General features: G+C 35.0%; 1 protein-coding gene across 1 annotated transcript in view; it reads left to right on the top strand.

Annotated features, from left to right (window-relative positions):
* BRINP3 (BMP/retinoic acid inducible neural specific 3) overlaps positions 1-27,732 on the top strand; it is a 207,845-nt gene that overhangs the window by 139,839 nt on the left and 40,274 nt on the right. The window contains exons 5-7 of the mRNA XM_052665685.1: positions 4,477-4,582; positions 8,911-9,147; positions 25,990-26,212. Of these exons, the coding sequence (XP_052521645.1) occupies positions 4,477-4,582; positions 8,911-9,147; positions 25,990-26,212 (566 nt within the window). The remainder of the gene's footprint in view (positions 1-4,476; positions 4,583-8,910; positions 9,148-25,989; positions 26,213-27,732) is intronic.

Genomic DNA, 27,732 nt, shown 5'->3' on the forward strand with positions numbered 1-27,732 from the left:
CTCTGCTAAAAGAAGGTGCTGAAAGAAAAGTGCTTTTGTGAAAATAATTGCAGAATCTAGGGAGAAAAAAAAAAAAAAAAAAAAGAAAAATAAGTTGCTTGAGCTTACATGGCAGAGGCTTTCATTGTGGAGGAGATGGTAGAAGGTTCTCCATGCACAGAGCAGAAGCACAGAGCAAACCTGCAGCCCGTGGGGGAAGGATGGGGGAGATAGACAGCATTTGTGACCCTTCTATTCAATATCAAGGCCACATATGCACTAGGTTTTGTAGCCCAGAGGTGTGATTCACCCTTTATAGACATCTGCCTACCATCATGAGATGAACCATGCCCCTTGCGGCACTACTGGAAGATGTTGTGTTCCACTTGACTCTTACATCTGATTACTGATAATGTGTAATTACTCTAGGGAGTTCTATTATTTGTGGAACTGCCAAATACTGTTACTATGCAATTTATCCCACTGAATGATTTATGGATGAAAGGACTTAGTGTGAACAATAATGGCAGGATCTGGCTTTACCTAATGGTTCCTTAGCTATATTGAATGAGAAGTACAGTTTTTCCTCTTCCTCAGACAATCCTCCAAAATATCAAGCCACTCCAGTATTTGCTTTGGATTTACCCTGCACAACTTTGTTCATCCTTCTATTGCACCAGTCATTCAGAAGAGAACTTCTTCCATCACTAATGTCACATATATACAAGGAATTTCTTCTCATTCACTATTTTAATGTTTAGAGTTGGCAATAGGAATATGAATACAGCTTTCTGTTTTGATTTTCCTAGCATTGTCTCATTCTCCTTTATGCTGGCTTAGTTGTCTTCCTTAGAAGCCAAATACATTTTCAAAGAATCTTCGTAAAGAGGACAGTCCTTTATGCAAGACAGTGCACTGTCTCTGCCTGGGCATGTAGCTAGGCATATTAGCTATGTGCAACAGAAAGGACCCACCAGGACCAAAATCTCTGCAGAAATGTGTTCCTTTTTTATTAGGAAAGCCTTCTATAAGGCTTAATTATTGTGGACAAAAAAAAGTACAGTTTCCCAGGGAAATACTACCCACTGATATCACAAGAATTCAGCTCTGCTTAAGTGCTGGGAGGTATGTTCTCTGTGCACTTGTAATCGGGTCATTATCACCATGGTTATGAGTTTTTAACTGACTGAAAACTGTAGGCATTTTCCTCATTAATACCAAATGTTACGGCTTATTTCTGAGAACTGAAAGCCCTGCTGCCCAGGGAAACCTGTGCTGTGATAATTTTTGAAAACAATGCACTTGAGAATAGCCTGCTTGGTTTCTGTCAAATGGTTTTACACATATTTTGTTTACTGGTTCTTATGGGCTTTTAGTTGTTAAATAACTTTGGTCTGTTGTATTTTGCTTTGTGAGTTAGTGTTCTTCACAGACTATGGGTCTAGTTCTTATGAAACAAGTGATTACAGTGCTCTTTGTTCATCTGCAATCTCTTCTGGACTATGCTTGCATCTTAAAAAATTCTTTGCATTTACATTTTAACATGCCCTCTCCTGTTTTTGCATTATTTTTTATTATACGCCTTCAGACAAAACACTTCAACTGTGATCTTGAGTCTGAATATAGCCACACTTCTGTGTTTGGAAGATAATTAAAGAAGTGCCATTTCCTTTCCAGTGTTGCTTCTATTATTGCAGGTTTTTTTTCTATCACAGACAAAACATGAAAAATTGTCAATAATTTTATTAACAGCTGGATCAAGACAGAAGTATCACATTTGGGAGTAACTTTCTTAAGTTATTTTGTATGACTGGTCCTTAGAAAAAAAATATAATTAAAAGCAGCTTATGGATAAACTCTTTCCCATTCTGCTTCTGTGCATACCCACATACACCACATGCACCACACTCCCATAATCAAAACAACAGTTATCACTACCTGTGTCTTGCATCATCCAAGTGAAGAATAAACCTTCATGAACAAAATGGCACACCATAATTACACAGACACTAATCTTCTTTATATTGTAATGTCAAGAGCCGTAAGAATAAAAGAATGAATAAGAATTGTTTCTGTAGGTCTTCCATTTCATAAGGATTTATGAAGTTGGATTGCTTTATTGAAAGATGGTTGAAAATTATAATAGAATATATATAAAAAAATGGGTCTTTGTAGATAGAATTTCATGCATATATGCTGAGTAGAGTCTTTCAGAACTAGGACAAAATTCATAACAACCATCATCCCTTTTTTTCTGTCTTCTGGCTATTTATCTTGTTTAATGTACACGCCTGTCTTTATTGTTATATGAATTAATAAGGATTTCTTATGTGAGGTGGGTATGCAACAAAAAATAAGATTTTATAAAGGAATTTTAGATCACTTTTGGGAGAAGGAGAAAACTTGAGCATTATGGGTAAATTGTCATTCTGCCCATTTCCCAGCCAAATCTGATAGCCATGCAAGAATCTTTACACTGATTCTGGATGATTAAGCAAAAAACAAGGTAAATCTGGCCCCGGTATAAATACTGAAAACTGCCAAATGTGTGCAGGGAAGAGAGATCCTGACTTGATCTCATTTCCTTGCACTGTTGGCACTCTGCTAAGAGATTTGGCTGAAGCCAGTTCTGTGTGTTCTCTCTACAGGCTGCTGGCATTGCAGAAGATCTCATTTTCCATTGCCAGGAACACTTGTTCAAAGTGACAGAAAGGTGCAAGTGAATAGCCCAAGATTTCACATTACTTTGTGAAAATGTTAGGACTTGGAAAATACAAAACAGTGTGAAGATATGATCCTGTTGCAGCCATTCACATGTGCTGGTGTAAGAGCACCAGGTGATCCTAAGCAACATGAACTTTCATGGATTATTTCAGCAAATCTCCATATTGCTTTCAAATGAGATTATTGAAATGGAAGGATTCCTTCTGTTCATAAGCATTATTGCTAGATGTCTACTGCTTGGTGGAGGTTCATATTTTTGAAAGGAGCTCTTTGACCTTAAAACTTAGGCTTATTCTCCAGGAGATTTGGCATAGAATATAATACTCAAAGTAACAGATGACAGAATCACCTTGTCAGAGACAAATCAACAAATAGAGGTAAATGCCAAAGACATCTAGGATGGCAAAGCAAAGAGAGCAAGGAAGTTCCAACAAAGTAGCTGGGAGCAGCTTGTTGAGGTGGATGATGGAGGAATTGGTTGTATTTTGGCAGTAAGGGAAAGTGGGAAGATATCCCATGGCCAACATTTTCTGCTACAGCTCTGCTTGTTTCATTTTTACTATCCTTTCTGCTTGGACTCGATACTAAGGAGAAAGAATCAAAAGCCATGAGTTTTCAACACCGTTCAATCCACTTAAAAAAAAAAAAGAATAATAGTGAGATTGTGGTGTACCCACTTGTCTTCAGGATTTAGGATTTTATTTTTCTACTTATACAGGCTAAAATAATCATTGAGATACTGCCTTGCTGCCAGCCAGCCCTCTGGGCATCACAGCAGTGCTTCAAAGGTGGCAGCACCTCATTGCTGAGAAACTGAATTAGGCCCCTGTTCTTTTTTTCTTTTTTTTTTTTCTTTTTTTTTTCCTTTTTTTTTCTTTTTTTTTATTTAGGGTAGCATTTAAAAATAAACCTGCTTTTGTAATTGTTTCATAGACAGTCTACAAGTCTACAAGAACCATCTACATAATCCATAAATTATGTGGACCACTTATCTTTATTATTGTTGATGCTATTATTCTTAATAATATATTTACTTTTTTAACAAACTACTTGTGTTAACAAGCACAATCCTCAGCTGTTAAAATAATGTTCTATTTGTGGCAGTTATTGCTGTATTTCGATCCTATGGTTACACCCCTGATCACAACAGGCAGGATGTGACCTAACCTTATGTTAGACCTTTCCTAGATGGAAAATGTTGCACCTCATCAAAAGTTTTTACTTCTAAATCTTGCTTTGCTACACAGAAAAATTCCATTTTTTACCATGATTTCAACAAGGAATTGCCATGCCCAACTGCGGCGGTACCAGATCTGCAGTTTGGTGGCCCTGCCTGTGGCAAGGGAGCTGGAACTTGATGATCCCTGGGGTCTCTTCCAACACAAGGCATTCTGTGATTCTATGATTCCATGATTCCATGATTCTGTGTGCACAATTTTCATCAGTGAAAATCTTAATCTGCATTTTTATAAACTGTATTTGTTAAATTCATTTTGATTTCCACAGTACGAAGAAATAAATCATCATTACATGTTTATTAGCTAAAATATTGGTAGTGGTGCCCTGCTATCAAAATTGCACTCTCCAAAGTTTGTTGTACTGGTGAAACATTTGCAGTCTTACTTTTCTTGTATAAAATAATCTATTTCATCTTAATTAAGTCTGAAATATACAGACAGTTGAATTAAAGGGAAATTTTATGAAACAAGCTTCTGAACTCTTCAGACTGTTTTGAATAACACAGCAAATGCTTTTCCATTCCCTTACCATCAGGTAACAGAAACGCGGACTGGTCCTCTTGGCTGCAGTAACTATGACAACCTAGATTCTGTCAGTTCTGTTCTGGTTCAGAGTCCTGAAAATAAGATTCAGTTGCAAGGTATGTAGGTGTAATTTCATTAATTTGTTTTGGAACAGGATGACATTCATCACGCTATTTGTTTTTCTTTTTTTCCTCCTCATAAAAGGTCATTATCTTTTCTTTGTGTATGTGTGTGTGTGTGCAATAGCTACATTTTAGGCAAAGTGAAGGAAATGTCAATAACTCATGTTGCCTTTCAAATTGAAAAAATTTCTTTACCCATCAGAAAATAATCTGAATAATGCTGTTAACATTTTGCATCTCTACTTAGCAATGACTTGCTCACCTTTCACAAAGCCCAAATTCCAATAAGTTCTACCAAGCAAGGAATGATATTTCCTGTGCTTAGCCTGCTTTGCACATTTTGAGTAGTAACCCATTGTCCCACTGGAATGAACAGATTCACCAGAGGAACAGGGCATAGATTTGCAAAGTCCTTGAGTAATGCAAAGTGCAAAGGCTCATTTGGGATTTATAAGAAAACCTGTAAGGTTAGATATCTCACTCATTAGAAAAACGTGTAAAGTGGTATCACTTCTGATTCATTTTTAATAAATTGCAGTAAGTGTATATCTGCATGTTAGGCACCTAAACATTGTTGAAAGTGAGCCTCTAGTAATTGTCTTAATTTTTTACTGAATATACTGTCTTAAAGTTTGTTCATTTTCAGTTAAACAAATTCAATGCGGACAACTTTCAATTACTGCTGTGAAAACAGACTAAATTCTCTATGATTTATATGTTTATGCCTAACTGTACATTCAAGGACAGAAGAGTATGGGTCTTAATTAAACAGTTATTTCAAGCTGTAAAAGTTACTGATATTGCTTTATACATGAGTTGGACATATAGAGTGAAGTTGTTGCTGATTATTAAGATTGGCTGCTAGAGAAAAATTACTTGTTTAGTACATCCATGTTTTGTTTTTTTTTTTGCCTTTCCTCTCTCTTTCCATTAGGTGGGAAGGGTGCAAAAGGCATGATTTCATTGAAAATATAATTATTTTTCAAAAGAACTTGTCATTTTCACTGCAGTGCAGTGAATAGAATGTATCCATAAATCATTCACTGTTTTTAAAGGTCTCTAGAATTTGCACGATGTTTGTCAGTTAAAATTTGGAAATTAATCTTTGCTTTAGTCAGAGAGCCGTTTGACACATGCCATTACATTGTCATGAGAAATGTAGTAACACAACTGCTACAACTATTTCATGCTTATCATATAGAAATTGAACAAGACAGGGCTGCTTATTTGGGCTTTCTTTTTCTATCAGAATTCTAAGTTTTTTTCAAAAATACATTTGTGCATTGAGGAAGTATACTATGGTAGCAAGAGTTTTACACGTTTTGATATAAGGCAGAGAAAGGTACAAACAGACCAGCTTTTAATAATATTGTCATGCATCTATAATATGGCTTTCTACCTGGAAAGATTATAAAATTACTGTTACAGATATATTTTTATTTACCTAATATTTAGGAATAAATCTCTATGAAATTGTTCAAGTGCTTGTGTAAGAGAAACGTGTCTCACAAACTACCAATATACTGAGAAATAAGCTTCACTTTTTCCAGAGAGATTCTATTTGCTTCAGAGTAATCACAACTGACAAATCAAAATTTACAGTGTACTTCACTGGTTGGTTTTGTTCATGGTTTTTGTTTTTTTTTTTTGTTTTGTTTCGTTTTTTTCCTATCAGTTGATTGTTGTAGCCAAAGAACTAATAGTTACAGGTAACTAACAAAGTTTCTATATAAAATTACAAATTCCCATCATTGAAATCATATAAAGAATGGTCAATTGTTTTCAGATTAATAAAGTTCTGGTCAAAAATATTCTAAATTTTTTATTCTGATACCTCAGTACAACATATGTTTTTGCAAGACCTCTACATTTCATGGCATGGTAAAGTGTGAAAACGCTTTGCAAGGGGATTTGAGACACAGCAGAAGAATTTTAATCAACAAACATCCTTCCCTTCTCTATGCTAAACCTTTCGTAGAAATGAATTCTTTGAATGAATGAATTCTTTTTCTCAGGATTTTATATACTTACCCAGAATATCCAGCAGACTGTCTCATAGTAATTTGAAATCCCTTAGGAGAGGAGGCATCTATTTGAAAACATCTGCTTTTAGCTGGTTCTGATGCATGCTGAAGTCAGAGAACTTTCTGTAGGTGATTGATCAGGTCCCATCCTGCAGGGTCTGCTTGAGGTACTGGCAGATGAAAGAGGAGTAAACCACTTTATAAATCCATACACTCAAAAAATCAATAGCAAAACTGTTCTTTATTTAATTTTGCACAAAATGACATAGTTTCACTTCATATGGAATCATTGCACACATTTTTCTAAAACACTTGGTAAAAAGGCTGTTGTATGTCAATATTTAGAAATGAAATATATGGCTAATTTTATTTTCCTAAAATTCCTTCTAGCTCAATTTACCAATTCTTCTTAGCCTGGGTCTACAGAAGCATGGAGAAATAACTAGAGTAATTTGAACATATCTGTATTTCAGGTGTATCTACTTGTGTCAAAGCCAACATGGAAAATAAGTCCAATGTTTACCTCCAGATCTTTTTTCTGCTTGTACAGCTTCCTTACTTCCACTGTTGCTGTCTTCAAATCAGATTTCCCTTTAACACTCTCAAAATTTATGTTAGCTTCTAGTATAAGGACTGTGATTTATCTGCAGGTTTCCATAGTGAAAACTTCTTACAGCTAAGGCTCTTCATTCAGTCTCCTATCAGGGAGAAGTTGATGTAATCCACTATTTCTGCTTTTGACAATTCCCCCACAAAGAAATACACTAGTATATGATCTGAGGAATACAGGTTAGTGGCTATTGGAATGAATGTTCCACACTAAGACAGAAGTGTAAGATAAATAACGGGTGCTCCAAAAGTAATGCCTCCTGTATTATTATGTTGGTCCACAGTGTCAGAGGCTAATGTTGGTAGTATAGCAGTAGAGGCTGAACCTTTCCACCAACATTCTGTTATATTTTGTGGCTGTGAAACAGGTGGTAGCAGAGGAGTCTGACAGGAGTCAGACATGGAAATGCATAGGAAGTACAAGTGTAGAACTGAATTTCTCATGCAGAAAAAATGGCATCTATTGACTTTTACTGAGTGTTGATGGAGACCAAACGGTGAATGTGAGCACAATGAGGGGTGGGTGTTGTGGTTCAGCAATGGTGACAGCAACGTGAAAGATCAGCCATGCTCTGAGCAGTAAAGCGCAACTGTCACACCACAAAATGGAGAGCATCTCAATCAACTCATCTGCATAACTTGGTGAATTATGTCCAAAAAACTTTGTACAAAGGTGAAGATTGGTTTCAGTACATTGGAAACCATGGTGCAGCATTGAAATATCACAAAGTTTGCACCAGTTGGGTCCCAGAACAGAAAGAATGCCGTATGCAAGTTTGTCAGGACTTATTGAACCAATATGAGGCAGAAGGTGACATATTCCTCAATTGCATCATTAGCAGTGATGAGACCTAGTATCACCATTATTAGCTGAAGTTAAAATGATACTTCATGGAGTGGTACATGTGAATTCCCCATTCAATTTAAAGTTCAAGACACAGCTCTCAGTGGGAATTGATGTGCACTGTCTTTTGAGATAGGAAAGTGATCATTCTGGATTCATCAGAAACCAGGGAAATCATTAACTCCGACTGCTACATTCTGACACTGACTAAGCTGAAAGCTGATACTTCGAAGGTGAGGCCAGAGAAAAAGACTTCCTTTCTCTTGCAACATGATACATGCAGGCCTTGTTTGAAGACTGGAGCACACTGCCAATCTTGTCTGGAATGTCCAACCACACCCACTGTATAGTCTGAATTTCACACCTTCTTAATTCTGTCTGTTCAGGCTAATGGAAGGTAGGCTGCCTGGGCAACTGGTAGCAGCTGTGAAACAGTGAATCACATCCACTAGTACAGATGCTACATTTTTTGTGAATGTAGCATGCAGGCTCTTGTTCATTGCTGGTGAAAATGAATTGCTAATGGTGGTGACTGCTCAAAAAGTGTTTCATAGCTGAGAATTTGCTCTATCAAATAGTGTTATTGTGCTTTTTGTAGCTGTTGTAGTTTCCATGGAAATAAAGGAGGCATTACTTTCAGAGCAACTTATGTATATATTAAATTAAAGTAAATTCATGACATAGCGCAAATGCCAGAAAGACATGTAAATTTTCCTGTATTTTTTCTTTTTGTAACTTATTTAACTTAATTTTATTTTTTAACCATCTTATATAGCTATGGGAATCTGCTTGGCTTGAGTACTCTTTTGAGTTTAATAACATAATACTTATTCTATTTCCTTAAGGTCTTCAGGTCATCCTGCCTGAGTACCTGCAAGAACATTTTGTCCAGGCAGCTCTGAGCTATATTGCCTGCAATTCAGAGGGAGAGTTCATCTGCAAGGACAATGATTGCTGGTGTCAGTGTGGTCCCAAATTCCCCCAGTGCAATTGTCCCTACATGGACATTCAAGCCATGGAAGAGAACCTGGTCCGCATAAGTGAAACTTGGAATGCATATAACAGTGAATTTGAAGAATCTGGTGAGATGTTCTATAAGATTTTGTCTGTTTGACTGTATCTTATAAAACCTATTTATACAACAGACTGCATCTGAAAGTCTCCAGAATGGTTAATAGATATAAAGCTAAACACATACTTAAATACATCCCGGACATCAGTCTTAATTATTAAAACATTCTGATAAGAATTGTTATCCTCACCTCATGATGACCCATCTGGGTAAGTACATCAGAGTCTAAGCAGGCTGTGCTTAAAATTCATGTGGTTTATTTTGTGGAATCCAGGGCTATGAGGATTCGCTCCCTTTTGGAGAGAGAATTCTGCTATAGGAGTCAAAAAGCAGGACAAACCAGAAACAAAGTCAGGCTGCATATTGTTTGAAAAAGTATTCTGAATTTTTAGCTTGTCATGCGGCTGAAGCAACTACTTCATTTCACATCCATTCCTCTGTTCTGGGTCAGTGTTTCTGTTGTACTTCCTTTTCATCCCATCCCTCCAGAGATGCTGTGAACCTGATATGTTGGGCACAGCCTGCTCTTGATTTACCAACGAGTTAATAGCTCAACCCACTGTAGCTGGTAACTTGTTTCTTTATATGATTTCTGCTTCAACTGGGCCTATCCATGTTGCCTGTACAGCACTTCTGTACCACATCAGTTTTCTCTAAACCACTGTGATTTGTTTCACGCATCATTTCACCTGTCCCGATCATCAGAACTTTCTGTTCCATAGGGATCCTCAGGTAAAATCAGCTTCTGAACAACTGTTTTCATTCAGTAATATCAGTAACAGCTGTCTAACCAGATGGTGGGAAAAGTAAGGAGAGCTCAGCAGACATTGGAAAAATAGTGAAGAAAAAAGAGAAATGAGTGAGAAAGAGAAGAAGTATAGAAAAAGCAGAAAATGCTATTTAAATTAAGTTGTATGGAAAATAGAGAATGAGTAAATGGTAGAGAGGGGGAAATGACCTCTCTGATCATGGGAAGAATACAGGTGAAATATCCGTGCAATACTTAACTGTGAACAATGCATTATCAATGTACATTCATTTATTTACATTTGTAGTGCTGTTAGAGATTAATTTCTTAATTCAAGAATTTCAAAAGTCCCTATATCTGTTAAGTTTTACAGTTACTTTAACTTCTATTGAAAGTGCTTTTGAAGATCTCAGGTCCTTTTCCAACTCTCAATCTTACTCTCATATGACACTATGAAGATACCAGAATTTTCTCCTGGGACAATATTTCTGCTTGGAGGATCACACATTTCGCTGATTATAAAAGAATTAAATTATATTTCACTTCTGTGAATATTAACCCAACATTTTTTCAATGACTATTCTAACACCTTCATGCGTGTATGGAGTAATACTATCATTTACTGCTTTGCAAACTGAGAGGGAAGTGTTTTCTATGAATTAGAGTCAGATTAAGTGCAGGGTAATCCAGTGCACTAACTACTGACCCACATAACCTACTACAAAGTGCTGTGAAATGAATGACCTCCATGCACTGAATCTTATGACCTCCAGATTGACAAAAAATTAAACACACAAGTGTATTCATTTTCTAATCATCCTGCCATCCTAATCCTTCCTTATTTTAAATACAGCAAAATAGTTATTTGAATATAGAGAAAAATTTTGTCCCCATATAAAAAGCTATAAAACTCACTGAGTTCACTTGTGAACTTGCACATTATCTGTCCACAGAATTTAGCCTGAAGAGGAAGTAAATATTCCATTTAAAATAGCTTATTTATAGTCAGTGTTATCTTTCCTTCCGTCTGTTCAAGATAAAACAACAATAGGAACAGATTTTTAGAAGTGAGAAATGGTAGCTTTTTAATACCTAAATCCCATTTAAAATTAAGACATGACTACATTTAGTCTGTGTTTGAAACTCTCCACTTCAACTGAAAGAAGGAAGGAAGGAAGGAAGGAGGGAAGGAGGGAAGGAGGGAAGGAGGGAAGGAGGGAAGGAGGGAAGGAGGGAAGGAGGGAAGGAAGGAAGGAAGGAAGGAAGGAGGGAAGGAAGGAAGGAAGGAAGGAAGGAAGGAAGGAAGGAAGGAAGGAAGGAAGGAAGGAAGGAAGGAAGGAAGGAAGGAAGGAAGGAAGGAAGGAAGGAAGGAAGGAAGGAAGGAAGGAAGGAAGGAAGGAAGGAAGGAAGGAAGGAAGGAAGGAAGGAAGGAAGGAAGGAAGGAAGGAAGGAAGGAAGGAAGGAAGGAAGGAAGGAAGGAAGGAAGGAAGGAAGGAAGGAAGGAAGGAAGGAAGGAAGGAAGGAAGGAAGGAAGGAAGGAAGGAAGAGGGGAACAAAAATACAAAATCAATTTTTCTAGGGCTTACTGCTCTCTTCCAAATAGTACATTGCTGTTTAAATTAGGAGATGCAAAAGGAAATTGTGTCTAGGTAGTTAAAAGTACTTAAAAAATCCTATACACTACAGTTACAACTGAACAAAGGTAACAGTTTGATATGACTTGTCTATGTATACATAAGATTAATTCAAAATTGGTTGATATGAAAACATTATATGAAAGATTATTACATTAAATGTTTCTTTCTGTTTTTCTTATATATTGACTGATGTACAGGATGGGTTTGCTAGTAATGATTACAAACAGTAGAGATTAGATAACCAAACAGTTCCTGTTCAGGATTGGTCATTGTTACACGCAGATTTTATTTCTTTTATTATTTCTTCTGGAATCTTTTAACAAGTGAAACTTTGTTTTAGAGAACATAAAGCATTATGTTAGCTATCTTACAATAAAATTTTCTGGCTTTTTCACGTTTCTACTTGTCCTCCAGAAATACATACTTGGTCACTATTACCTCGGTAAGTTTCATAGAATTTTGTAATATCGAGGTATGCTTTAAGTTTTTTCAAGGAAATGACAAGAGCTACTTTAAACTGTTTACTCTGAGCCATCTGCTTATTCCTTATCGTACCTTCTGGCCTTCAGACTTAGGTACCACCTTTTCAAGATAAGCAGCTGCTTTCTTACTGAAAGTCTATCCTAAAGCTGTTCAACATTTATTAACAGATTTCATTAGTTTTTCAAGGCCTTTGGCTGAATTAATGTGTTAACAAAGTACTTCGAAAACATTATTCCAAGAATCTCTGTTCTTACACCATATCATCTCACACGACCATAAAAATATCACCCCTAATGGAACTAGAGTTTCTTTTATCTTCTATCATCTGCATGAAAGCAACTTTTCACAGGATCTGGTAGACTAAAAGAACATCTAGATAATCTCTGCTTGACCTCTTATCAGATATCAGTTTCAGTGAGATCCCAGAACATCAAGCCCAGTTATGTTAGTCAGGTTGAAGTGCTGCAATCCTCACTTATGCCTGAAACCCCGTTGCCCACCTCCTAATCCCTTTTCAATGTTGAAATTGCTTTTTTTTTTTTTTTTTTCTTTGCCACTTGTCCTGTATCTCTATCTTTTACTATTTATATTAGAAGCATATACATGCCTAACTTCCTCTTCTATTCCACTTCCTTGGTAAATTCATCTTTCTCATTCAGGAAGAAAGTTTGACCCAAGCTCTCGAACCCTAATTAGTTTCAAATGACAAAAAGTGTCAAAAGATTCCTTAGGGATTCTTCAGAATTAGAGAATTAGAAATCCTCAATTTCTTTAGGATAAGGCTTAAACACTTGTGATTACACTGATGATGGTGAATCCATCAGTGAACTTGTTCTCTTGCACACTGCTGGTTTTGGAAGTTTTGGGGACTCTTTTGGCAAGGCTTAGCAGTGTAAAAAAGCAAATTCTAACACACAACTCTGTCAACCTCTAACTAGCAACTAAGCATTTTATAGAAATTGTGTCCCACTGCTCTAAATTGCCTGGAAGCATGAATACCTATGCACAGGGTCTGGATTTTGATAGCAAGGACACGATCATGCATTGTCAGTACCAAAATCCTGATTTGGATGGATGCTGAGTATCTTTGGAAATCTAGCCACTTCACTCAAACAATTTAAATTACAGTAATTTTATTTTAAGGTGATCTGCCAAAAGAAATCTGTAGTAGTCTAAATTCTTCTCATTCTATTTAAAATAAATTAAAAAACCAACACCATTAATATGACATGGGTGTTGTTCAAGTCATAGAAGATGGCAGTTTATTTTAATCTTTTTTTTTTTTTTTTTTTTTAATCAGTAACATTTATGAGAATTCCTGAAAAGTACCTCAAGTAAAATCTTCATTCCAAGGACTCACTTATCTCATACAGAATGATAGCTCTCTCCCTAGTTGTCATATATTTACCAATTGCTGACCAGTTGTTTTTTTTCCCCTCAAAGGCAAGAAAATCTTTTTTGGAATAACTCCTTGAAGGGCTTTGGATAAGGAGATGTGCAACAAATATTTTGAAGCATATTTTCAAAGTAATATGATTTGAAGTTGAAAATTTATTCTTTCAAGCATTCAGTACAAACACAAAATACTATGGAAGAAAATAGCATCCCTACAACACATTGGACACAATCTTATTGTCATAGTTGGACTTCAAGCAGATTCAGGAAAGTACTGAAATATGTGTTAAATTTTAAATTAATTTAATCAGCTGTAGTGTGCTAACTTCATAGATTTGAATTATGTACTTAAATGTTAGGCATCAGTTTAAACAGATCAGAAATAGAGCCATCTAGAGCCTTGAAAAACTTGGCCCACTGAACACAAAAATTCTTTGTGTTACAAGCCATGTATCTTCACAGGCATAATTAAGCATCAAAAGTTATACTATAAATATTTTGGAATGTATCCTTCAACTAACCAACAACTTTAAAAAACAGACTTTTCAAAACAGATTTTCAAAATATAGAATTTTCTCAATCACTGTTCTGACAATATATCTGCTTTATAGATAGGTTAAAAGAAATGTGTCGTTATCACAGAAAGTAAAATTATAATCACAGTCAAGAGTAAATGATGTTAACTTTCAAACTAATATATGCTGAAAATATTTTTTCATTATTTGTAACTTCTCCATCACTGCTTTGGTTTCAGAGTACTCACTGATCTGAATTCATTTTGCATGTTGTTTCTTCTTAAGTTGTGGTTTCACTGGATTTGGACTTCATACCCAGTGTGCATCATAATTCCAAATAAACATATAAATGTCTTGCTATTGAGCATTAGTTAACCTTTACATGTACTTATTTAATACAGTCTGAAAAATAAATCCACATTTTCCACCTATAAATTAAATATAAATCCTTCGTAATGTATAGCACTACCTTCAAAGTTATCAAAGTGCTTTTGTTTTTTTTTCATCAGTAAAGATTACTTTTGAGACTTTACACTCCTGTTTCCTCAGTTTTAATGAAAGTTTTCCTTTTATTTGAATTAATGACATTCTCCACATCCCTTATATAATATAATTGGATTTAAATAGTTGAATAAAGTGCATTCTAATAGAAGGGGTAATAAGCTTATTACTGAATTAAGAGTCAGTAACACTGCAGAAGTTCAGACGTCTCATTCTTTTTGGGGGGAGCATTTTCATCTAATGTAATTACTTTTATATAAAATCTACACAAAATAATAGGATACATCATCTGCACATGGATGATGTAGGATACATCATGTTCTGCCATGAATTATCCATTTAAAAGTGTCATTAATTTTTTATCTCCACCTTCAAAATTGCAAAATATCATAGAAATGCAAAATATCATAGCAACCACCGTAGTTTGATGCAATACTTTCAGAACTGTCTTTCTTCTCATTCTGATATTTTTTTTTTTCCATGAGAAATCTAAACCTACTGTAAATGTTAACTTTAAAAAAGGAAAGGCTCTTTCCTTTTTTTTCCCCACAGGTCTGCAAATCTAATTTTACAAAACTCATCACCACAGAGCCAATAAATTATGTGAGAAAGTGAAGAGTTAGTCTCACTCTGATCTTAACCTAGAATTTAGTTAATTGAAAATCTATGCAAACTTGATCAACGTTTTTACAGTATACTACTAAAAGAGAGAATTTGAATTCATTCATTCACTACCTTTCAATTCATGCATTGCATTTGAGATTGATGGTAGTCTTGCTCTATAGGCATCTGAGTCACTAGAGGTAAAACTTCTTAAGACTTTGACTGGCCATTTGTGGCTGTGCTGCACCTCTTTACAATATAGCACTGTGTGCTGACTCCAGGCTTTGAAATTGTTCTACCGCTTCTTGGGAAGAACAGAAGATGGAGTGAAGGTGATTTTCAACACGGAGCCTGTGAGGAATTGTAAAATACTGTCATATGGTAAAATCAAGACAGAATTTACAGTTTGCATTGGTGTGGAAGTGCAGATGCTTAGAGAAGTCAATTCACACTCAGATATCCGCAAGAATTTTCCACTGATTTGCCACATTATTTTTACTTTATGATTGCTAACAATGTCTGGGACTATGTGTGAAAATCACACAGTTAAATACACCCATAACAAAAAAATCATAACTGATCTCAAAACGTACACAGATATCTTACTATTTCTCAAGGAAGAGAATTTCAGTCATTATTCTTGGACAGAGATATTCTTAGATGTCATATACCTACTGAGTTTTTTATTTTCAGTCATTTTGAATAAAAATGTGAAAAATAGATGAGGTAGCCAGAGTCATCAAAATTAGTTAATGTGCTAAATATATATATATATATATAGGAATAAAACAGACTGTTTAAACAGTCTGAAATAAACAGCCAGTTAAACAAAATATGAAGATAAATCTGAGCACGTAGTGTTGAAGATGGAAATCTTAGACATCTGGTTGACAGAATGCATAATGATGAGAGCCAATAACAAATCCAAATCTTCACGAAAATAAAGGTAAATCCCACTATAAAACATAGTAAATCTTGAGAAAATAAGTTTGCATTTTGTTTTCTTTCCTTTTTTTTTTCATAAAATGTTGTCAGCAGAAATCGTGAAATCGTCTTTATTTCACTAACATCTCCCAGTAGTGCATTAAGGAATACAACCAGTTTCAGTAATGTTCACTCTTTCATTTTCTCTCCACTGACAACCACTTTAACTTTGATTGTAGTGTGTCAGATTCTTTCTGATGGATGATTCTAGAAAGTGTGAATTTAGATTGATGTTTAGCAATCTCCTTATTTAGTCAGAAAATTCTAATATAATTTTGTTTGCCATCCCAGTAAGCCACTGTTTTTTGCCATTCTTGTAGCACCAGTTCGTACTAAAACCACTTTAGAAAAATGGATATTCTGGGACTCCTTTTTGCTATCTTCAAATCAAAGTAATCTAGCTGGCAAGTAAAAAAAGTAATTTTTCTCGGCTGTCAAGCCTGCAGTTTTAACTATATTGTGTATAATTCAGCCTGGTTTCTGGCTATCTCTCTTATTACCAGTTCTAATAGCAGTCCTAAGATCCAAACAAAGCCTACAATAACTCATATGGAAACTACCATGATGATGCTTAAAGTTTGTTACAGACTACATATTAATCATTACGTAAATTCACCATGGTGGTAAATTCATCATGCCTTACCATAATTGCTCTTTCAATAAAAAAAAAAAAAAAAAAAAAAAAAAAAAAAAAAAAAAAAAGACAGAGAGAATCTGTGTTCTAAGATAAACATTTTAAAGCATAATTGAGGAGCTAAGTGTATCTTTTACACTTGTTCCAAATTACTAAATATGAGCACAAGAGATGAAGATAAATTTAAGTTTTATTTAGGTATGTCATGTCAACCATAGAGGTTGCTACATATACATTCTGATCAGAAGAAACTTCTTGCTGTTATAATAGAAAAAAACTTTCAAGACTAGCTTTCAGGCTCTGTGTTAAGATTGCATTTCATAAAGAATATTTTGAGCTGGGCAGGTTTGATTTTACATTGCAGACAGACAGTAAATTTAGAATCTTTCACTGCTATTTGAAGACTATTTGCATTCAAAGTTCTCTCTTCCTGTGGTCTGGCAATACATTACTGCCTTTCCAGTTTCTGTATTTTAGATAATATGCATGTAGAATAAGCTACAAAAATTAAACCTGAAAATAAAACTGAATGCTGAATGGTTTCTTCTGTTTACAAAAGCAACAGATTTAATCTTACACACTCAGAAACCTCTTATTTTTTTTTTTTTTTTGAATCAGAAAAGAGTATGTATCTATCGAGTGGACCTTGTAATTTTGTTTTTCAAGGCACATACAAGGTGTAATTGCACAGATCATGCGAGTAACATAGTATGCCTCTATGTTGACAAGAATAGACCAGCAGTGATACAAAGTGAGTCTCATGTGAAATCTTAATTGAAAGATTCCTTGAGAAACGTCTGAAAAATCTCACTGGCAGGTGAAAGTGTTTTTTAATCACTGAGAATAAAGACTTCAATCAATATGGTTAAAACTATTTACCCCAGAGCAGTAGAGCAGTGTTTTTTGTTTTGTTTTTTTTGAAATGGTGTTCATAGCTTCGGGCTCAAGGCCAAGAAAACTTAGCCTCCTGAGTTCTTAACATAATTATTGTTTTCTCTATTATCTAGCAAAGGTGTTAATTTGCTTCCCAGTAATTAACTTCCCTATGTGATTGTCAGGAAGTTTAATCGATAGTATGAACAGATAGACCAAGCTGTCATTCCTTCTGTGACCAATACTCGTCACCTCACCCCTGTGGAGGTGTCACTGTTTTAATAAAATGAACAGATGTGATGTGAAGAATTTCTTCAGAGAGCTAGTATCTAAATTGTTCCTCTTTGATTCCAAACATGAAGGTGCAGCCAATCAAATCTTGGCAATATAATAGCCTCAGGATCAAACCTAAGAGCATTATATGCCTCCTGCTAAAGCAGCACCTGACAAATCAATTTATTAAAGATTCACACTGCACTGAATTCTCAGACACTTTAAACGCTGTGATGATATTATAATAAAAGGAGGAGCAGAAGGCTTGATCTAATATAATTCTACTTATGTCCATTATGTACCGGACATAATGCAGTTCTCTTCAGAGCTGGTGACAGACTCATTCCTGGTGGAATTCCAATCTGCCTTGGCAGCTTTGGACTTTCTTTATTAAGAAGGATGTAACTCAACGGTCTCACTTTTCTTCCAGAGCAACGTTGTCTGTTCTGACTCATTGATTCTTAAATCTTCTCTTGTAAAATCTTGACACTGGTTATTTACTTTAGTGTGCTTTACAATAATATTTTGTTTCATTTATTTCTTTTCTTAAACTATTGCTCTCTGACATATTTAGCCTATTTGCTTTATTCAGTTTTTAAACTGTAGGAGTTATCAGTAAGACCAAGAACAATAAAATTAGCTTTTGATCTGGTAGAGATTGTGCCTAAATCTACACGTGAGAATTATATTCTATATATTATATGCATTTACAGTGCTACGGAATTATAACAATAGTAGCACTAGATCGAAAGTGGAATGCCTGTACTTCAGAAATATCTGTGTAACAGAATAAATGACTGGAATGTTCATATAAATTCCAAAATAATCCATCATTCAAAATGGATAAATTCATTGAGAATTTTTTCTTGATTGCTTGCAATTAATTCCAAAGAATGCCAAGCTGAAGGACAGCAATGAAAGAATAAGTAACAGGGTGAAGGAAATGACCTTGGAATTTACAGAGACAGCTATTGGAGTCTAGTTTGTTCATTTCTGAAAAGGTTTCATTTGGATTGGGAATAAGAAACAACTCACATATTGTTATAAGAAATCAGCATTCCTTCTGTTTATTCTGTTCATGCTGCCATGTTTAACTCCACATGATTTTCTCTTTTATTTATGCACCAAGATGAGACTGTGAAAGGAGTATCTGGGCTTTCCTTTTTCCTAAGAAATTACATACTAGCAAAGGATCAGAGGATCTCTGCTCAGCAATCCCACCTTCAGCTGCATTGATATTTTGCCCAGTTCTTTCCTCCTTGAAAAGTCTACAGTTTAGCGGAACTGCGGCAATTCCTCTGAAGATGGCCTTGCTGCACTCCTCACTTCAAGTAAATAAACAAATAAACAAAGCCAACAGGGAAAAAAGGGAAAAAGAAAGAGAAACAGGAACGGAAACAGAAAGGAAGAAGAAAGAAGGAAATGGAAAAACTTAGCCCACTATAAGAATCATAGAAATTTGCTTTCCTCGGCACTTGCAAAGCAGTTAGATCACACCTGTTCAAACTGCCTCTCCAGTATTAAATACTGAGCTCCTCTCCTCCTTTATTTATAATCTATATTTACAGAGAATATCTTTTCTTCTCCTTGTCCTTCAGAAAGTTCGAAAGAGAGTTTATTTACTTTGGAGAGGTGCTTTAATTATGGGGATTGCAGAATGAATTATCCTAGATGGAAAAAACATATGTATAAGAAAGAAAAAGAATTAAAGTTCACTTTTATTATATTTTCTATGAAGATATAAGGTGATTTTAAGCTGCAATTTTAGGTTTCCTTCAACTCTATTATTTTCAAAGATAGATTTCTTGAAATACAGCTGTTTGTCTTAGTACTTTGTTTTCTTGTCTTATGAGTCATGGTGGTCTATTTTAAAAAGCATATATCTTTTATAAATCTCTTTAATAATATCTACACAATACTGAGGTAGCATTTCTTTGAACAGCAGCCACATCCAGCAGTTTGAACTGTAGACCCTATTGCTTTTTATTCTTTCAAACTACCAGATTTTTGGTTTGAGGTTTCAATTTACAGCTGACACTGATATTTGACTTGCTGTAATATTTTATGCCCTGGTTACAATTAAAAGCATTATTATGGGAAAGTAATGATATTACCATGGTCATATTGCTAGAGTCAATTTTTTTTTTAACATATATTCTTGTTTTATAAAAAAATGTGATGGACTGTTGGGACTTATGAGATTGTTCCTGTCAGATAAGTCTTGCTTCTCATACTAATTGCAGTTATAATTATGGACTCCAAGCAGGATGTAGTTGCCTGAACTATTAGAAAATGTAAGATTATTATTTGTATTACATGGCAACAATTAAATTTGGAGCCTACTGAGCAAAGCATTGCCCTATAAAGAAATAATAAGAGACAGGCTCTTCTCTAAAGAGCTGACAATCTGAACAGAAAAGACAGTTGTGATACAGTGAAGATGAAGAGTTATCTACAGAATGTTAGAGAATATTGAGGAGAAATTGCTAAAGTTCATTTGGCTCAGCTTGGATTGTTATCTCTTGTTACTCATTCCTGTGAGCACCAACAATACTGCCTCAAGTGAACTGGAGATATCACAAGGGGCTACATGGCTTTTAAAAAAGGAGAAACATAATCCAGCAGCATGTCTACCCCAGCGCACTCAACACATGAAGTAAATAAAATAAATCTGAACTACGCACGAGGTCACAGAGATAAAACATTTAGAATAGCAGAGATAGGGAGGGACAGCTTCCCTCACTGCAGCGTTGTGAATCCACTGCTCCTATTGTTATGGTCCAAGAAGATAAATGGCTTCCCAAAGTAGCAGTGGTTTGTGAAGATTCGTGGTCTTTTACAAGTAGCTATCATCATAAATCAAAGCTACACAGAGCATGAATTCACTTGAGCAGATTTGTATGAATCGCTCTCGTTTGAACTGGTGTGTAAGACTAGATGCACCATCACATGCATTTGTAAAGGACTAGTAAATTTTTGACAATTTGCCATAAACTTATTATCACGTTTTGTTAGTTGAAAAGTGTAACAGCTTTTGGTTATGAAGTATTATACAATTCAAGACTGTGATGGCAGAATTTTAATACCTTTAGTACAAATTAAGCTCTATAGAAAAAGAAGATATATATAAATGACAACTGCATAGATTTTACAGACAAGGCTTAAGTGTTGGAAATGCTGTCAATCAAGGTAATGAACACACAACATTTTATCCACTATAAAGATTTTCAAAGACTTTTTTATTGTTGTTCTTGGATAAATAAAGAAGAAAATGTATCATTAAGGTGTCATTTAGAGAAATGATAAAATAGCCCATTTCAATAGCTATCTAGTGGTAAATTTTGACATAATGATATGATATACAAAGTGGTTTTCTCCTACTGATAGTCTTTTCCTGGGCTTTGATAAATGGAAAAAAATGCTACAGTCTGAATTCTTATCCATAAGCCCATCTCAAATAGTATGCCACTGAATAAGGAACTCTTAAACTGGCCAGGCAAAACAATTTTTCAGGTATTTTCAGATTCCTTTTCTTCAATAATATATATATATATATTTTGCACATTTGAATGCTTATTCAGAAGAAAAAATAAAAGACAATTTAAGATTGAATTAGACTGTACAATCAACAATTAAACAAGAATATATATTTCCTGAAACTTTATGTTGTAATTTGACTTTGACCTGACAGCAACGGACCTGGGAATATGTTTTGAATATGAGTCATCAGTATGCTCAAGTAGTCAAGAATGCCAACACCATCCTATCCTACATCAGAAATAGTGTGACCAGCAGGACTAAGGAGGTGAACATCCCTCTGTATCTGGCACTGGTGAGGCCTCACCTCAAATGCTGTGTTCAGTTTTGAGCCCCTCTTTAGAAGACAGACATCGAAGCCCTGGAGTGCATCCAGAGAAGGACAATTAAGTTTTGAAGGGTTTGGAGCACAAGTCCAATGGGCAGCTGCTGAGAGTACAGGGATTATTTAGAGTAGTGAAATAGAAGCTCAGAGGAGATCTCATTGCTCTCTGTAATGACCTGAAACGTAGCAAGGCAGGGGTCATTCTCATCTCCCAACCAACAGGCAATAGGATAAGAGGAAATGTGCTCCACCAGAGGAGGAGCACAGCAAGGCATGCTGCACAAGGAGCCTTTCTGACCCAGGGAGATGCTGGGGTAGTAAGGAGGCCCACAAGCAGATATCCATAAGAAGTTGGAATGAGCAATAGTTTTGCACCCTCCTATGAGTGTTATGCTCATAGCAGAAGCGAAGATCGTTCCCAGACTTTACGCAGATTGTGCCTTGGGCTGTGAGGAGAAAATTGCTGTGTTTCTAATCCCATATAGACTAGAGAGAATCACTTTTGTATTGATAGGGTAAGCAGTAGCTCTTATTTAAAAGAAAAAAATTAGGAACAATAATTGGATTTGTTCCATTTATGCAACAGAAGAAAGGGAGAAGAAAGTGCGTTGATATTATGTGACATGTTATGCAAGCTTTACACTGCACAGTCAGATGTTTGCTTATGCTACCATTATTAACCCAGTGCTTTGGATTCCCCAGCTGGGAAAACTACATTGACTTCCAAGATGCTTCCAAAGATCCTCCAAAAAGGATCTTAAGAAACACACCTGCACAGAACATTTTGATGTTCTGGAAGAGTTCCAAAAAACCACTTGGCTTCAGCTGAAGCAAAAACTGAAGTGTGCTATGGTCTTGTATGCATGAATGGTCTTGTATAGGTTTTGTAATTCAAAATATCAGGGATATGCAAAATATTTAGATCAAAAGACTCAAGGGTCCTGCTCTCCTCCAACACAGAGAGCAGGCACCTTTTTTTTCCTTGTTACAGGGAATTGTCAGATCTTTTGATGAGACTCATTGCATTTTTCTGGTCTCTGCTGGCTCTGTCTGCAGAGTACTTATCTGTGTATTCAGCATTGTGCCCTGCTCCTATACTGAATAACACTGAGAATCCAAGTTACAAGCTAAGTAGTTCTAGGTATTTATTACAGCCTAAATGTGTCTGATATGCATCTGACTCTAGCAGTAATGTTTACTTCCATTGTGATACTTTACATTTATTCTTTGCTGCTGAAATATGGTATGCCATTTCAATCTACTCACTACTAACACATGGAAGATAAAGCTTGCAGAAGGGGAAGGTGAAAAGTAAATGTGACCATCTATAAATGGAAAGTTATGTTAACTTGTTTGATCAATCACTGTATATTATATTTTTCTCAGTATTTGAAGTGAGTAGTAAGAAAAATTGTATTACATATGCACTTGATATCTACCAATGAAAAAATAAATTAGAAAGTACTGAAATCTTATCATATGTTGTATCAAGTATCATGTTTTAATATCATCACTTTGTATGTCTCCCAGCACTATACTACTAGCTGTTAATCTTCACGAATGGCTGGTATAATGTGTTGATTAGAGTGTAATAGTTTAATCATCTCTCAGTGGTAGGAGTTCATGTTGTAGTTTCACAGATCATGAAATGTGTCTGTTTAAGATATGAGCACATTATCTTTCCTTTCTTTTTTTTTCTTCTTTTTATTTTTTTCAGAAGGCACTATGTAACCATGCTCATTTTATCTCTGTCTCTCTTTTACCTGCAGTGTGGTGTTCATTAGCATGATCATTCAAGGCACAGGGATAGTCGAGGATGATGTTTATTACAGGGAAAAAAAGAGCACTTTCTTACTGGAAATGCATTTGCATTGCAAGTTAAAGACTGTAAACCCTCCTTATCATGTCTAAACACTGCATCTGATTAGTTGTTAGCTGTAAAGCTTGCAAAGGACAACAAATTGACAATGGTTCTTAAGTTATTACGCAAATATGAAAATTGAAAAGGTATATTCTGAGTACATTCTCTCCTCTGGGATGTATATATATATTTTTTGGCATCATGAACCTGAGTTTGAGTAAATATACCAGTGTCTCTGAAGAACAGAAGAGAATGTAAAAGTTATCAATTAAAACAGGTATTTAGGAATGCAACTTTTGGATCTGATCCTTCCTGAGTGCATTAGTACACTCTTCTGAAGTCAGCAAAGCTTGGATGATTTATACAACCTGCAGATCTGAGTTTTGCCAAAGGATGTACTTTGAAACAGTTCACTTACCCCTATTTATCTTTTTTTTTTTTTTTTAATAATTATTTTTAGCACCAGTAAATAAATTTGAAAATGCACTCTTCAGGGTTGCATGGCTTCACCAAACCAGTGGACCTGCTTCAGACAAGTCAGACTTAATCCCTTCTCACAGTAGTTGTGCAAGCCTTGAAGGAAAAGGAAGTTTGGGAAGTGCTTTGCAGGGAGATTAAGGTGTAATTTTCTCTTTGTTACTTGGGAATTGTTTTCCTAGAACTGCACCAAGAGACAAAATGCTGCTTATCTGGTATAGTAAAATTTTCAAAATACTTCTATTGAATTTAACTTTTTTTCAGAAACAAAAACAAAAACAAAAAAAAAAGCAATACCTGGGGTTAGATACTTAGTCTTTTTGGACATGGGATAAAATTAGAGGGAAAAAAAAAAAAAAAAACCCACAAAGATTAAGAGTTAGGCTTCAAATACTTCATGAAATAAGCAAAAACCCTCATTTTCCTTACTTTTCTCCCAGAGATAGCAGAGGGGCAGTGGTACTGATCTCACAAAGAGAATAGCATAAGGCTAATATCCAAAGAGGAAGGCATGGCAAGAAAATGAATAGCACATTGCCAAAGAGATTCCAGATGAATCATTAAAACCACTTTATTAAATATTAAATCATCCTTTTTGCCCCTTCCCTTTCATTTTGTACCTTACAGAAGGTCTTTCAATACTATTTATCTTCCAGTGAATGGTAAACCATAACAGAATATTTTATGGCAGAAAATACCTGTTTTATTTCATCCTGACCCTGTGCCCCACTGAATATGGAGGTTGGCTGATCTAGCTCGTTTAGGAAAGAAATTTCTTATTACTCTGTTAAAAATATATATATATATATATATATATATATATATATATATCTCCTTTTTTTTTGTTTTCCCATTACAATATTCTTCTATAGAAAAAACTAAACCAAGCTAGCATACCTCTTGATTTGATTGTAGTAGAATATTCTTTCATATTAGCAGACATTTTCCCTAATCAACCCTTTCCCAAAAGAAATCTAAACTTACAGAAATATTAAATATTATAAGCAATTTTAGTTCTAAGCAGGAGGCTGCTTCAGCCTGTTGAATCATTGCATTCACAATATACTACCCAAAAGGTGCAACTGGAAAAGTGAAAGCAATAGGATGAGTGACTTTTATGCAGTAAAAAGCAGCAGGAGGGCAGACAAAATTAAAGTACGGAAATATGGAAACAAGAAAGAATAGAAGATATATATGTATGTTATATATATATATGTATATTCAAGGGTGGTATTTATTTCCTCTTCCTCTCCCCTTCACCTCATTCCCCGATGCTCCCAATTAGAGTCCTTTTTAAACTAAGTTTATTAAGATTCAAAACTTATAATTCAGCTTGTAAATTATACTGCTCATGAAAATAGACTCACTGATTAATAAGATTCTGTTAATGAGATTCAATCTATATATCCTACATGGACTAAGCTAGCAGAACAAATCAAAAAGTGAGGGATATTCACAGTATGAATTCACAGTTAATGTGTGGATTAAGAACTCTTTCTTTTGAAAGTCTAACTTATAATGGCTTATTGTAGTCTAAGAAAGAGTAAGTTTGTGACATCATATCTACTTGAATTTTCTAAGTATTGGAATATACTTCATTTAAGATTATTTTCCATCTTCTCCATATGGGTCAAAGTATAGTGATCTTTAAATGTGCTTTTACTTTTAGGCCCTAAATTTGAAGGTGAGTAGTTCTGATTCTTATTTAATCCCTATGTTCTCCAGGTTGAGAAATAATGACAAGCTTGAATTGCCTTTTAAGATCAGTTTAATATTTATGGCTGTAATTACTTTTTCTGTTTTTAAAATAATATTATCACAAAAAATATGGTTAACTTTCTACTTTGAAAACTTCCATTCTAAAATTGCAAAAGATCATTTGAATATATTAGAATTTCAAGAATAACCAAAGAATAAGTTCATTTTTACTCTAAAAATAGCTACAAATACATAATTAAAACCTAATAAATTTTGTCTCTTTTTTTTTTTTTTTTTTTTTTTCTCAGATGAATTCAAATTATTTATGAAAAGGCTGCCCATGAATTATTTTCTGAACACATCTACTGTAATGCATTTGTGGACAATGGATTCTAATTTTCAACGTCGCTATGAGCAATTAGAAAACAGCATGAAGCAACTATTTCTCAAGGCACAGAAGATTGTTCACAAGCTCTTTGGCCTTAGTAAGAGATGTCATAAACAGCCACTCATCCGTATGCCAAAGCAGAGGTAAGAAAATTTGCCTATTAAAATCTGAAAAACTCAATGTTTCATGCTAGTATCTCCTTAATGGCATGGATGTTATAATGCATGACACACAGTATATGAACAGAATATAGTCTTTGCATTTCTAGAAGTTAAACAGTGCCAACCTTCAATATTTTTCTGTTTGTGTTTTCCAAAACGTCATGGGAAAAATCATAATAAAACCTGATTTGTATACAACTTTATTATTAGAAGCAACTTCAAAATAGCATGAACATCCAGATTCACCCCCTTTGATTTGCCCCTTTTTTACAGAATTGTATTTTCAGTGGAATTTGGCCAATTGTAACAGTGCCAAATAATTGTATATAGAATACTGAATACCTATTCTGAAGCTAGCTTCACTATTTTAAGAACTTTCCAGGTCATTATACAGTATATACTACATACTATTGATTTCTTGTCTCATTTGTCAGATATAAATTAGATTTGAAAAGATGCCTAAGGAAAGAAAATGTGTTTTAGTTCTGCCTAGAAACTGAGAGATCCCGAAAGCTTGCTAGTCAAATCTGTATTAACATAAGTGCTTATTGTGAATTGCTGATCGAAAATGGCTTTATTGAAAGTAGTGGAAGGACAGTAGAGTAAATGTGAAATGAATGAGCTTTTAGGGAAATTATTCTTCTGAGCATCATGGGATTAGTCCAGTGACTCCTGAATTTAGCACATTTCTCCATCAGTTTTGAAGAAATCTAGTTTAGATTCAGTGTTCCAGAACTGCCAGGGGTACTGCACTTTCCTTTGCTTTCAGCTATGCTGAGGCTCCAATAATTTCTTTGGCTTTTGGTAGCACATAGCTATTCCATCCTCTTTTTCTTTCAGAAGGTGGTAGCCATTATGGCTCTCATGCTCTCTCTTTCTACACATTGTGCTCTGCTTTGTGATTTACTAGTTGAAACAAAAATATATAATTTTCTCTTTAGGAGTAATTCCTTAAAATGCAGGAAACAGAATCCACCCTTACATTATTATTTTTTTCCCCACCAAAATTGAAAATAATCAAGCCCTTCAGCATAATTTTTGGGGCTATCTTTGATCAGGCATTGAATATTGAGTATACATGAAATGGGGTGCAAAAAGCTAACATCAGTTGAAACTGATCACAGCACATCTGCCATGCGTTTGTTATATTAAATTTTATTTTTGTGTTGTTGTTTGTAGTTGTTGCTGTTGTTTTTGTTTTGTTTACAAAAGGCAGAACATGTGAGTTCACACTTTATTTGTTGATAACAAATGTAACCAGAAATGAGTACTCTTGTTCTACAGGGAGTTGTACTAAGCTTCCATGGCAGTTTAATTTTGCAACGCATTTCTAACATAGAAATATCAGAACTTACTTCTAAAAAAGTTACATCTTGTTTTGGTGACCACACATTTTTTTTGCAGTCCATCCAGAATATGATGTTGACATAGTGATGAACAGAGATGGCTCAAGATCAATGCTAATAGCATTTTTTGAAATACTTTTCTAGTGGAATACATTT

The sequence above is a fragment of the Tympanuchus pallidicinctus genome, unplaced genomic scaffold (assembly GCF_026119805.1).
Source record: "Tympanuchus pallidicinctus isolate F22 unplaced genomic scaffold, pur_lepc_1.0 scaffold7, whole genome shotgun sequence".
NCBI lineage: Eukaryota > Metazoa > Chordata > Aves > Galliformes > Phasianidae > Tympanuchus > Tympanuchus pallidicinctus.